Source organism: Lissotriton vulgaris, chromosome 8, assembly GCF_964263255.1.
Source record: "Lissotriton vulgaris chromosome 8, aLisVul1.2, whole genome shotgun sequence".
Lineage (NCBI taxonomy): Eukaryota > Metazoa > Chordata > Amphibia > Caudata > Salamandridae > Lissotriton > Lissotriton vulgaris.
The window spans coordinates 449652792-449667054 of record NC_141696.1 but is presented as its reverse complement, the minus strand read 5'-3'; the positions used below and the strand labels follow the sequence as shown (position 1 = coordinate 449667054).

The window sequence follows — 14263 nt, the reverse complement described above, 5'->3', positions numbered from 1 at the left end:
GTCTTTTTCTCAGCACTGGGACACGCGCTTGACAAATTCCAAATGACATAACATAGTGTGGTTCTTTTTCACTTAACCAACACTATATGATTAGTGATGGTAAAACAAGCTGTTTCACACTCCTACATTTAGCCTGAAGGCTTCTCTCCACAGCTACCACTTAGAGAGATTTCTGAGGTTGCCTATGGTTGTCTAAGACCACTAAAATTATCATAAGGACATTCTGGATTAGTGCATTCTGGATTAGTGCAGGGTGCACCACTTACATAAGTGTGCTACAAACACAATGGTCCCTCAAAAGGACAATGGGGGAGAAGAAATAAATATAGACATTCAATTAGATATATATTGCGCTGTCCAGCCAGACAGGAATACCTTTAATATTATAGAATTTGTGACAAACAATGAAGTGGGAACACAATCTTGCATCAAGCGAGATACAGACAATCAGAAAGGCACAGGCAAAACTTAATGCTTGAAAATTACTTAATCAATTTGGCAAGCTTAAATGAAGAGAGACACCATTGCACATTTGAAATAGTAAGTATGGTTGTGTTAGGGTGTCAAGGAGTCAACAACGTTTTGATACCATACATTCAATTGCAGGATCATAACCAGGACATTAGATTACATGCCTGAGTAAATGCCAACTGCAAGAAGGATAAGGCCTACAGTGGGACGGTAAATGGAAAAGAGAACTGCTGACTGTCTCAAAAAGTGTCTTTTTGAAATGATAGCCTACTGCCGGGCTGTGACCAAGGCTATCTGTACCTCAGTCAGCCTCTGTTCCTGAGGCTTGCTCTACCCTCCCTCCCACTCATGCCTCATTGTATCCTAACGTTAATGGCTTAGACTAGCCATACAACTTATTCTAAGCCTCAAGTCAAAAATAAATAACAGGCGGTGCCCTGCTGTAATCAGCTAATTGATTTTGAAATAAATGACAGTCTGCGGCCGGGTTGTGACCCCTAGGCTATGTGTGTACCCTTCCATTCAAGGGGCTTTACAGCTGTTTTAAGATCTTCTTAGAGTTTCTTGTTCCTCAAATGGGTGTAATTTCTGATATTTGTATGTTTACCTCATCTTCATTGCATGATTTTGCTTGCTCAAAAAGTGTTGCTCAAAGTTGTTGAAATGTCATTCTTAATTATGCTGAGACTATGAAAATGTCACACATAGCAATCTGAAACCTTGGCAGCTACGTCATCGGCATTACTGAAAAACTGTTCTCTGTTTAGCCTCCTTTCTTAACAGACAAACGGCTCACTCCATATCATAGCTTAACTTGCAATATCAGAAAGAGAAGTCGGGTGGAGCAGTGAAAATCATTTGCCACAAATGGACACTCTATAGGGTGAAATTAGGCATCAAAAACATTTCCTTTGAAGTTATAGCCATCAGCTGCACAATCAATGACCTTAGTGTAAATCCACGTTTGTAAAGCGCAAACTACTCACCCTTACGGGTCTCAAGGCGCTGGAGGCCATCATGGAAATTAAGTGAGCTATTGCCCAGAGTCACATGGTGCTGAGCTGAGCTGCTACCGGAGATCGAACCGTGAACCCTGTGCTCCAAAGTCAGCTGCCCTGGCCGCTGCACCACACCTCTCCACCATATGATTTTAAGTGCAAAGTGCACCCTCAGTATAAATTCCAATGTGTAGATAATAGCATGGTAGTCATACACGTAAAATGTGTGTTTTAAGTTAAAGCATGCATGTTGCATATAAGCATATCAGGCAATGTACTTTGTATGTATAGGCATTTATATAGCGCACTACTTACCCGGAGGGTCCCAAGGCGCTTCGACCGCTGCGAAACCCTTCTTGGCTTCCCTGAGAGATGGTCCCTTAATGGGTATCTCCAGGGTGATACCAGGCATCCCCGGCAGTCTGGTGGGGCCGTTAGTGAAGATGAGGCAAGCTAATGCCCAGAGTTGCCGAGTGTGATCGCTGATCAGAGTGGGCACCGAGGCGAGAGAATTATCGAGTCCGCTGACCCTGGTCCAGAAACCTGCTGCGCCGGGAATCGAACCCTGGTCCCGGGCCGTCCTCTGCTCTCGGGTCTGCCGCTTCTAACCAGTGAGCCACACTACTTCACTTTGAGGTCTTGCTTGCAGCTGGTTTCACTTGACACTTGGATTTGGTGCAAAACCAGATCACGCAAGTTTAATAGATATGGCTGTGCACCAAAACTTGTGCTTCATGCGTTGTTCAGCAACAGAACTTGCTTCTTTGCATACACAAAAAGAGAAGAGGTATAAAGTAATTTTAGTGCTCCGCAAGGATGCATTTTTGACACAAAACACATTTTGAATGTTTAATTTGCCGCTTTGCATCAGGTAAAGTACTCACGATGAGTAAGTACCCATCAAAGACATACGTTCATAGTCATTCTGCCAAATGCATTTCGGGCTTTAGCCCTTCGTCAGGGGACTTGAAAGTCCTGCAAAATAATACAAGAGCATGTGGTTCCGGGTTTCTAATGTTAGCGTAAAACGTAAATTACCATGTCATTCGGTCATGCAAACCTTATTCTGGGGTAACAAAAAGTGGTTCAGGGAGATGGTATCAGAAAGACGGCAAGGTTTAAAGAAAATGACCCATGTGTTTCACGGTTCGTGCCAGGTAGGTGAGTGGGTTGGTAAAGCTTCAGTTGTGAATATTCATTAAAAAACGGATTCTCGTGATTGATACCGTGACTTCGCAACTAAAGTGAAACAGCATGCGTGCCGTACGTGTACGATATAGGTGAGTTACCGCATCTCTGGGAATGTGCAACATGCAAGGGTGGGATAGTTATGGCGTTTGTTTCTGACCTGAAAAGAACGTTTTCTCCATGCGTTAAGTGGAGCTGTACGGAGAGAAGTATAACAGTGTTGAAGTATAACAATATTACAGTTAGCGTTCTCCACTATGCTTAGTGAAACTGTTCGTGCAAAGTCGAGCGGTCTGTTAGATCTTACCGTTGAACGTGTGAATTTAGGCGTGGGTCTCAAACTCTCTCAGGGTCGGTGAAACGTGGTTCCGGGAGGGCCTATGTATATGTGTGTCGGATTGGTGCTGAGTTAGTCACGTGTATGCCGGTGTTAGTAACGTGAATCGTGATTCGCGGATCTGGCGTCTCGTGGCGTCGACGATGATTGGTGGTTGCTAGGCAACAAATAAGTTTACGCGTGTGTGTCGGGGGTGAACGGGAATGTGAACCCGGTGTAAATGTATGTAATGGTTCGGTCATTTTCAAAATATGAATCAAAATAAATAAACAATGAAGTTAACAAATTAGCGGTTACAATTTGGACACAAAGGAAGAGCACTGCACAATTGCTGATTTATCGTGAATACGAAATTTCAGAACTTGAGAATCTTTAAAGGTAACAACTAAATTCTAAGCGTTCATGAAGTCCCTTGGGTTGGACCGTATTTAAACGGTCTATCCAGTGTAATTCACGTCTAAGTAGGTATTGTCTCTGCCTGGTAATGCAGAGATTATCGCTAGGATACAAAATTTCAGTGGGCTTAGATTGTGATTCAGTTCATTGAAATGTGTGGCCACTGTTGATTTGGTTGTTTTGGTGCGTATGTTACTTTTGTGCTCTGTGAGTCTTGTTTTGATTTTTCTGGATGTTTGGCCCACGTAGGACAAGCCACATGGGCATTTCAACATGTAAATGAGGTTGGAACTGTCACATGTCCCATTTACTCTAAGTTTGATTTTGGTTCCTCTGGTTGGATGGTTTATTTCGTTCCCTTTAATGATTGCATTACAATTTCCGCAATTGTGACAGGGCAATGTGCCCTTGAATTCTTTGATGGGTGATGTTGTCCTCGGTTTCAATAGTTCTTTGATATTTTTAGTTCTTTCGTACGCAAAGATTGGTTGCTGTGAAAAAAGTCCCTTAAAGTCTTCTTCCATTTCCAGCAGTGGCCAGTGTTTTAAGATCACTTTTTTGATTTGGTAACTTCTGGTGGAGTATTTGGAGATAAAGACCGTCTTTCTTTTGTCCACCCTGACTGTTGATTTCAACAATTGTTCTCTGTTTAGGACCTGTACTCTGTTGGCCGCCTGTACCAATGTTTTCTCGGGATATCCTCGGTTTTTTAATTTAGTCAAGGTTACCGTTCCCTGTTCATGATATGTGCTTTCAGATGATGCGATTATTTTAATGCAAAGCAATTGTGAGAATGGTAAATGTCTTTTTAAAGAGGGTTGATGGAAACTGTGAAAGTGAAGGAGATTGTTTCTATCCGTAGGTTTTTGATATACGGTTGCTTGAATGTTGCTGTGATTATTGGTCACTAGTACGTCCAAGAATGATATTTGTGTTTCACTTTGGTTGTGAGTAAATTGAATCCATTAGTTGACAGAATTTAGTTCTTGAATGGCTGTCTCCAATTCGATATTTGATCCCCTCCATAAGATGAAGATATCATCGATGTATCGTTTGTATGTGATGAGGTTGTCTTTCCATTTTTGTTGACTTAGGATGTGGTCTGTTTCGAACTGGTGCATGAAGATGTTAGCGTAGGCCGGTGCTGCACAATTGCCCATGGAAGTTCCTGAGTTTTGGCTGTAGAATTTGTTGTCCCATTGGAAATAGCTGTGATACAGTGTGAAATGCATTAATTTTAGGAGTACCAATTTCAAATTTTCTTCTTTGTCATTGTTGATTAGTATTGTTTCCAAAGCTGATAGTCCAAGGTTATGTGGAATGGAAGTGTAAAGGGCCTTTACATCAATTGTGCACAAGATCATGTTGGGGGTAAATGCTGCTTTCTATTCTTCCAAAATGTTCAAAAAGTGTGTTGTGTCCTTCACGTAGGTCGGTATCTTCTGAACTAGTGGTTGTAGTTGTTTATCGATGAATTTTCCAATTGGCTCATGAATGGAATTGACGGTGGAAACTATCGGACGGAATGGGGGTTGGTTGGGTGTTTGTGGATTTTTGGGATCATGTACAGATATGGTATGGATGGATGTGACTTGATTAGAAATTCCTTATCTTTGTTGGTGAAAACGTCCTTCTCAATTACTTCATCCACGATTTTGGTGAGGATTCTGGTGAATTCTTTTGTGGGATCCCCTCCCATTTTCATGTAGGTGTTTTTGTCGTTCACATGTTCATTTACGTTCCTTGACCCTGACGAAGGGCTAAAGTCCGAAATGCATTGGGCAGAATGACTATGAACGTATGTCTTTGAAATGTTTTATGGAGGAAGGAAGGAATAAAATGAACTAATGAAAATAAAAACAATTGAAATTTCTGCAAATACCTGTTAAGACTATCATTGAACTAACAAAGTGAACTTTAAACTTTATTTAAGAGTGCGTCGAGGAGACGACACTCCTGAGGGAAGTGCCGCACTTTGGATGTTAATCAGCTCAGAGCACAGTGAGCTTCACTTCGACTGCACCACCCACTAGGATGAACCGTGTTTACTAATAGTACATTGAGTGCGATTCCGACTACCACAACAAGTCATAAGTACCCATCATAACACCAACCATGGTTTTAAAAGGCGCCACACACATCATTAAGAGCTTGGCCAAATAGTGCTAAAAACCGACCTCTAGGGGAGATAAAATATTATCATACATAGCCTTAAAAATGTCCAGTTGAACATCACAGGTGAAACAGACATTTGTTTTGTTGCAAATCACTGCTGAAGAGAACATCTGTTTTGTTGCTGTTTTTGGTGCCTTGGCAATGATGTGTGCAATAACATGCTGCAAACAATGGGCAGAAAGATACAATAAAAAACAAAGAAATAAATAGTTCTGTTAAAACAAAAGAAAAGCGCAGCAAGTGTAACAACACTGTACTTAGAAGGTGCTCATCTGCTGAACAACGGAAGTGACGTATCGCTGCCTGTACCTGTGAGGAGGCAGAAAAGAAGAGAGCCGCGGGAGTTGAACCAATGCAATGATAAGTAGCAGGCGGGAATAGAGTGGTATTATTGATGACAGCAGGTCTTGCATACAGCGCATGCACGCTGTAGTCTCAACCTAAAAAAGAGCTTTTGAACCAATGGTAGGAATAGATAGGTGGGAATAGAGTGGCATTATTGATGACAGCAGGTCTTGCAGACAGTGCATGCGCGCTGTAGGCTCAACCAAAAGAAGACCACTTTTGGACTAAAGAGTTTAGTAATACGGCTGTAAGTGGCTTTTTGAATTATGGACTCTGTGTCAATGTGAGAGAGTGAAGTACATGCCTGGTAGAAAATACACAGACAAAAAAAGCATGTCTAGCACAACAAGAAGATAACGTATCAATGGAAACAAGAATAGCAAGTTAAGAACAGATCTCAATCTGTGTTATTTATTTAGTTAAATAATTTCATAGCTTTTGCATTCCCCTCCTGAGAAACAAGTAAAATTGTTATTTTTCCTTCGAAGTACAATACGGAAAACATACTTTCCACACGTCCAAGACATACACATCAAAGGCTCAGACACCTGAAATTTTAAACCACCATAATACAGAAATGTATGGTGCAAAATGAATTTTACCTGAAATCGAGTGACAGATACAGAAGCTTCTGAGGCCGCTTTTACAGCCATTGGTATTATTTTGAGAGCAGATGTCATGGAATTAAAAATTGTTACAACTGTAAAAGCCTGAGGAAAACAATCAAAAACAAAATGGTATGTTAAGGTACTGTTACTTTGTATTTCTAGCAAATGGTGTTACTTTGCTATAAATTTATTGGAAAAGGCATGGAAAACATATAATGAACAACATGCCCTCCAAAATAACTTAATACACTGTCAAAGAAGGAAAAATCTTTTCATTAACAGCAATCATTAAGAAACAGTTACTTACATTTGATAAAAATGTTTCTAGTGGATACATATTTTTCCAACTGGTTCATCACCTTATGAATATTTCTTCTAGGTTTCGAACAGATCAGAACACTTTTACCATAGCAATTACACCCTAGCACTGTCAGGTGGCGCCACGTGGCTCTAGCTGCAACTCCACAAGTCACCTCCCTCGGATATATTAGGTGTCAGCCGGGGCCAGTTCCTTATAGTCATTACCCCCTCATAGGACCTCATTGCTCCAGTCATTACAGTGTGAGTGTCAGGCACCCTAACATGCTCGTATTTTATTATTGCTACTAAATAAAGGCAATGCCTGCTTGCCTCCATGCCTGCTTGATTTCCTGTCCAACAACAGGTAAGAGAACGAGCTGGTTCCACTTTGTGTTTTTGCATTTTAAATGTTCTGTTATGCTTAAGCATGAGCGTGAAATCCGTTACGCTCGCGGATTTTGCGGATTTTCGGGAAATCCGCAATCCGCGAATTTTGCGGATTTCCCGCAAAATCCGCAAAATAAAATCCGCGAACGTAACGGGTTCAAAAGTTGAACCCACACTCATTTAACTATTTTACAATGGCGCCAGCAAGCTGCCAGCGCCGTTGTAAAATAGTTACAAAGTTAGCTTGCACAGGAACCACTAGATAAAACGAAGCAGGTGCTTCCTATGCAAGCTAACTTTGTAACTATTTTACAACGGCGCTGGCAGCTTGCTGGCGCCATTGTAAAATAGTTACAGGGCAGCACAGCCTTACAGGTCACTCAAGGGACCCCTGCGCCCTTCAGGGCGATTGCATAGTAACACACACATGGTTGCTCGAACTAGTTAATGCTCAAATTCAGTGACTCATTCATTAGCCCAAAAACAATCATGTGCCTCTTCCCAAATGTACCGCGGAAAATCAGCTGTGATGCTGGATAGAGGCCTTTGCATCCTTGACTTTCACGAGCGCAATACCCGTGCTGTTCCTGTGACCAGGAGATTCTTTTTCTTCATCTGCTGAACCGATCTTTTTCTGACCTTTTATACATACAAGAGGCATGTGAACTCGCATGGAAGCACCCCCCCCCCACCACAAAATCCGCAAATCATGGTCGCTCGAACTAGTTAATGCTCAAATTCAGTGACTCATTCATTAGCCCAAAAACAATCATGAGCGTCTTCGAGGCTGGACAGGTGTGCCTCTTCCCAAATCTACCATGGAAAATAAGCTGTGATGCTGGGTAGAGGCCTTTGCATCCTTGACTTTCATGAGCGCAATCCTCGTGCTGTTCCTGTGACCAGGAGCTTCTTTCTCTTCGTGTTCGCACGGGTTGCTGCAAGTTCGCACGCGTTTTGTACAATTTCGCAATTTGCGAAATTGTACAAAACCCTCGCGAACTTGCAGAAACCCGTGCGAACATAAAAATAAAAAATCCGCAAATTCGCGGATTTTGCGGATTGCGAGTTCGCAAATCCGCAAAATCCGCGAACGCGAGATCCGCAAAATTCGCCCATGCTTAGTTATGCTACATGCACTTAGCGTGGTATGCTTCTGCACCGCTCGCTACTGCACTCCACATGCATGAGCTTGGCTGGGGTAGGGGGGTCACAAGCATTCGCGGGCATGTCGAGCAAGTAGGTGTTGCTGCAGTACTTTGACCCCACGGCTGTGTCTCGTGAAGTGCGCAGCTGCGGGGGAGGGGGGGGAGCGGCAGCCAGTTTTTAAACATTCCAAGTCTCGTTTTTTGTGATACTGAGTTGCTTGGAAACGGGTAAAAATAGGAAGTGGTGCTCAAAGTACCTCTTACTTCCTGCTTTGGTTTGATGGTATGGAGCCTAGAGACAAGTCTTCTGTTCCTCCTGGGAAATCTGTTATTAACAGAAAGCATCTAAAGCTTGGAGGACGATGATTTGTTGCAGATTTACAGGATCCAATTAATAATGCGGTCCAGATTGCTTTGAATGAACAACAAGCAAAAGAGCAGAGGGGTGAATCTGATGAGGAAATGGACCATTCACCCGAGGGCAAATATGTGCTGGGGAATGTTTTTTCCGACATGCTGGCTCGCATTCACAAGGTCTTTGGTTTTGAACCAACACCCTTTAGGACGATTCATTTTACTCCCAGTACAGTTCTTCTGTTGTGGACGATTTGCCCATGCATGACATTATTAAGGAGATCCTTGCTAACGAATGGAAAGATGTTTTTTGAGCAAACAATAGCTCAATCTGAGAATCAATATCTGCAGATTCCAAAGATCAACTCAATGTTATCTTCTATAGCATCCACTTCTTCGTTGTCATCCTGTTGAAAAGGTCAAAGCAGTTCTAAAGAGGGCATATGTACCCCTTTAATTTTGCAATAAGGGCCAATACGTATTCCGCATATGCCTTGAAGGTTCACATTAAGGATTTTGAGAGATTATTTGATTGCCGGAACAGGGGGACCCAACACCTGTTGTGGCTCATATGGAGGTTTTGTCCCAATTCCAATCGGATGTCACATTTGATTCTCTGTGGGCTTTTTCCACCTCTTTGGGGGTGCTGTGGCAGTGTGCAGGCTCCTGTGGACTAAACCATGGCATTTTAAATTTGCACAAAAATGTTTGATCCATAAATTACCATTTGAAGGTCCTAAGTTGTTTATGGACGATAGGAACACTATGGTACAGAGATCAGCTGAGGAAAATAAGATATTAAAACCTTTTTAATCAGTCCAAAAGAAGAAGTCATTCTTTCACAAACAGAATTTCCCGGCAATGTTATCCTCGTCATATACCTTTCGAGGCAGGGCAGGGCTCCTGGTTGGGGAGCCATGTTAGCCAATAAATCCCGACTTCAGAATCAACAGACCCATAGTACAAGTTAAAAATTACTTTCCCTGTGTCAGGGCATGACTTTAGTTTTTCCTGGATCAGTGGCTCCAGATGATACTGGACCAGTGGATTCTCTCAATCATTGGCCACAGTTATTAATTTCCCTTTGTCAGACTCCCTCCAGTGGGCCAGTTTCGGGCTACTCCAATGTCTAAGGAGACTCAAAAATGAGATGCTATGTTGTCAGGAGTAGAGAAATTGCTCATCAAGACGGTAATCATCAGAGTGCTGCTTACAGAAGAGGGTCTGGGGTTCTACATTATTCTTTTCTTAGTCCACAAGCCAGATGTTTCCGTACAGTCCATCTTTGATTTGAAGACTCTAAACAAGTTGGTGACAATGGAGCTGTTTCGGATGAAAGCTTTGCAGTCCATCATTCCTGTTATCCAGAAGTGCAATTTTTGGCAACATTGGATTTAGAGGATGCTTACTATCACATCCCTATCTATGCAGAGAGCCAGATGTTTCTGAGATTTGGGGTGAACAACATTCATTTCAGTTCCACTGGTTACCATTCAGCCTGTCTACTGTTCCTCCAACCTTCACCAAGGTATTGTCTCAAACTGAGGGTGTTTTGTGGCTTTGGGGGTTCTCAATGCTTCCATTTATTGACGATTATTTAATCTGTGCTTCCTTTCTTCCAAAGGCACTGTTGGAGGTGGGGGCAATGATTAAACTACTTCAGCAATTTGGATTCCGAATTAACTTTACGAAATCTCAACTGGCCCCTGTTTAGCAGTTGCAGTTTATCTGAGCGATTTTCGATACTCGGAAGGTAGCTATTTTTCCACTTTCTACTCCGAGAAAAGACTCTGCAAAGACTCCTGACAATTCTCTTGTCCTAGCAGTCTGCACCAGCCATGAGTTGGTTGAGAGTCCAGGGCCTGATGGCGTCCATCACTGAAGTTGTTCCTTGGCATTGTCTGCATCTAAAACGTCTCATCAATCATCTGTTGTCCCACGGGGATCCCTCCCTTGCCGATTTGACTTCCCTGTTCCCCTTTCTCCTGCTCTGATGAAGGATTTTGGCTGGTTTATACATAATTGGAGAAAGATGTCAGTTTTCAGCTTCCTCCTCTGTTGTTATTGACAACTGATGCCAGTCTGTGGTGCTGCAGGGGTCACTCTGGGGACACTGAAAGCAAAGGGTCAGTGGTATCAGAGGGACAGGGTTTGTTCTCAAATTGGCAGGAGTTGGATGCAATTTGGGAAGTAGTTCAAGTATTTCAGACCCAATTGTTGGGTGCAAATCTGCTTATTTGTACTGTCAATCAGGTGGAGCAGTGCTTTTTGAATCGCCAGGGATATATGCGGAGCGCTCGTCTGAATCATATAGCCTTCCTCATTTGTTCATGGGGGATACTCATCTCATAACCATGAGGGTTGTTTATATTCAGGGTCAGCTCAATTATCATGCCAACAGTTTGAGCAGCAATCTTCCTTCCTCTGTTAAGGCACCCCTTCAGGGACATTTGTTTCCTGTTTGGGGATCCATGGATCGCTCTTTTTGCTTCTCCCCTCAATGCCTTCCTTCTGATGTTCTGTTATGAGATGGTTTGTCCACAGGCTTGGGCGATGGATGCCCTTTCAATCCCTTGGCCCTCAGGTCTGGTTTAGGGGCATTGTACTAGATAAGATCCGTTTCAGTTTCATGGGCTGAGGCTGCAGGGAGTTCTGTTCAGGAAATTGACAGGGCTGCCACCTGGCAGTCACATCATACTTTTATTAAGGACTATCGACTAGATGTGTTTGTTGGTGTTGTAAGGGCTGCAGCCCTCATACTGTAATGAATGTGACAAGGAGGTTGTATGAGGGGGTAATGAACTATTACTTACCGGTAAACTTCATTACCCCAATTAATGTCCTCCTCTTCCCAGTCATATCCACTCCCTTACCCCGCCCCTGTTGTTTGCCTGGTCTTTTTACTAGGAGGCACAGAGGCATGTGGTAGAGCCCTTCACTTAGTTCAAATAAAAAAATACTAGCATGTTGTGGTGCCTATCGGGAAGCGAGGCCACCTCATAATGTAATGAATGGGACGAGGAGGACCTTAATCGGTGTAATGAAGTGTACTGGTAAGAAATAGTCCATTCTGCACCCCATTGAGTTGAGGTGTATGAAGAGAAACAGAGAGAGTCACAACAGCAACAAACACAACCCATTACATAATTGTATACCTAAGGATCACAATCATGGCACTAGATCAATAGGGAAGAGGGAGGGTGGTGAGGAATGTGAGGAAGTCTATGTATTCACTAGAAATATCATTCCAGAAGATAAGTATCTTTTTCTTCTGAAGGATACATCTTCTCACAGAATAAGTGCCAAAACAGTACTTCCATTGGAGGTGAGATTTAGCAGTGTCATTTAACCAATGATATCTCCTTGGATGCACCAAATCTTTGAAAAAATACCCATCACTGCGTGCCAAAGACATTGTTCATTGTACCTTTGTACCTAAATCATCTTCTATTTACATGGGCCAAAACACCCTCTTTTTCATGTAATTCCTTGGCTGTGAGGCTGTGAGACGGTAGTGCTTACCAAAAGATACAAGGATGACAATGTAGCTTTATGGAAGACGTCAGCGACAAGAAGGCCTCTAAAGCAGCCATGAGACTGACAAAATGGGCATGAAAGGGCTCTGGAGGGTCTTTCATGGCCAGGGCAGAGAAAATCCTGATATAAAGCATGACCCAATGTGAAATACTGCATGTAGCCACCATCTTAACCATTTTAGCTTCAGCAAAGCCCTAAAAAAGCAGTGCTAAAAAGTCTATTCTGTCATGTGCAGTGGATGTAAAGGGAGACAGCCTGCCTGGGATCCAGCCAATGAAGGTGTTCCTCCTTTTTGGTTGGATGCAGAGGAGGAATGACAGATAGAGCACTAAAAAGACATGGCTGCTAAATAGCCCTAAACTGTAACAACCAATAGACCCTGCTGAGCAATGGACAATGCAAATCATAAGACTTTCGAAATACGAGATTTATAGGAGTTGATGCCTTCCAAATTGCACTATCAAACAAACTTAGCCCAGCAGCTTGTATCGATGGATTTGATAGTACACATCTTTGCAGCCAAGATGACGACATGTATGTAGTCTCAGTGGTTGGCCATTGTGGGGAGGACCAGGCCATCCTGTTGCAGGTGTAAGTCCACACTGTACAGAACAGGAATGGGAGGCTGAATTCAGACGACCAAGCAGTGTACCAGATCCTCTTCGCATTGTCTGAGTCAATCAGAATCAGCCGTGCTCCATCATCCCACACCTTCTGCTGGATTTTTGATAGAAGCAAGATAGGTGGAAAAGTGTACGTATGGCAGGCATTAAGACCACACCAACCCGCAGGCATTCCCCAGGGAATCATATAGCCATCCAGAGTGAACAATATGGCACACAATGTATGTATGTATGTATGTATGTGTCTTGTAAAGCGCACTGCTGCCCTGAGGCGTCTTGGCGCTGTAGACCGCTGGGGAACCCGTCCTGGCTATCCCTGTGAGATGGTCCCTACTGGGTATCTCCAAGGTGAAACCAGGCATCCCCGGTGAATGTGGGGGGCCGTTGTAGAGATGAGGCAAGCTAATGCCCAGAGTTGCTGAGTGTGATCCCTGGTTAGAGTAGGCACCGAAGCGAGAATTATCGAGTCCGCTGACCCTGGTCCACGACCCTGCCGCGTCGGGAATTGAACCGTGGTCCCGGGCCGTTCTCTGCTTCCGGATCTGCCGCCTCTAACCAGTGAGCCACACCACTCCACTTGAGCCACACCACTCCACTTGAGCCACACCACTCCACTACCGAGGACCGAGGACACTTCCTATTCTGGGTCATTACAAAGAGATCCATAAAAGGAAACAAATCTGGATAATATCACCTCTCTAGCTTGTGATCCTCCAGTGAGAGGTGACCCAGAACATCTGCCCTCACATTGAGGGAGCCTTCTTGGTGAGCTGGGAAGATTCCCCGTGGCTACTTCTACTCCAACACTTGAACCACTTTCCAACATAGGTTCTTCAACTCCACATTGCCCAGTCAAGACAATGGATGATAGTGATGTTGTTCAACAGAATCTGGATGTTGCACCCTGAGACTGAGGGGAGGAATTATGTCAAGGTAGGGTGGCCTGCCCGCACCTCGAGCACATTATTGTACAAGTGGTCCGGTGAGATCATGTTGCTGAGATGAGCATCCCAGCTAAGCCAGGACACGTCCATGACCACTGTAGACTTATCTAGCGGTGGGCTGATTGGGAGACATTATAGAAGTTTGGAGGGTGCCTTCCACCTGTCCAGACCCTCAAGTACCAAATGGAAAATTTGCACCAGGGCCAAGAGTTTTCCTTGGCATTAAAGCCAGTGCCTCCTCAGTTGCCACAGGATGTCTCCGATCTGCCACATGGCGTAAGGCACCAACAGGATGCTTGAAGTAGTGAGGCATAACCAGAGACCCGGATCTAAGTTTGTGTCATACTTATTGGAAAAATATCCCAAGTATCCGCAATCCTCTGCAGAGGAGGGAAGGCCATCAAAAGTGGTGTTGCTTGCTGCCTCAAATTTAAGTCGTCCTCTGTGTAGGAGTT

The 14263-nt window shown here is 43.5% G+C and overlaps 1 protein-coding gene across 1 annotated transcript in view; it reads right to left on the bottom strand.

Moving 5' to 3' along the window:
• Nucleotides 1-14263, bottom strand: part of LOC147697160 (ATP-binding cassette sub-family C member 5-like) — a 2119944-nt gene that overhangs the window by 1150651 nt on the left and 955030 nt on the right. Inside the window, exon 9 of the mRNA XM_086934231.1 lies at nt 6513-6620. Coding sequence (XP_086790357.1) covers nt 6513-6620 — 108 coding nt within the window. The remainder of the gene's footprint in view (nt 1-6512; nt 6621-14263) is intronic.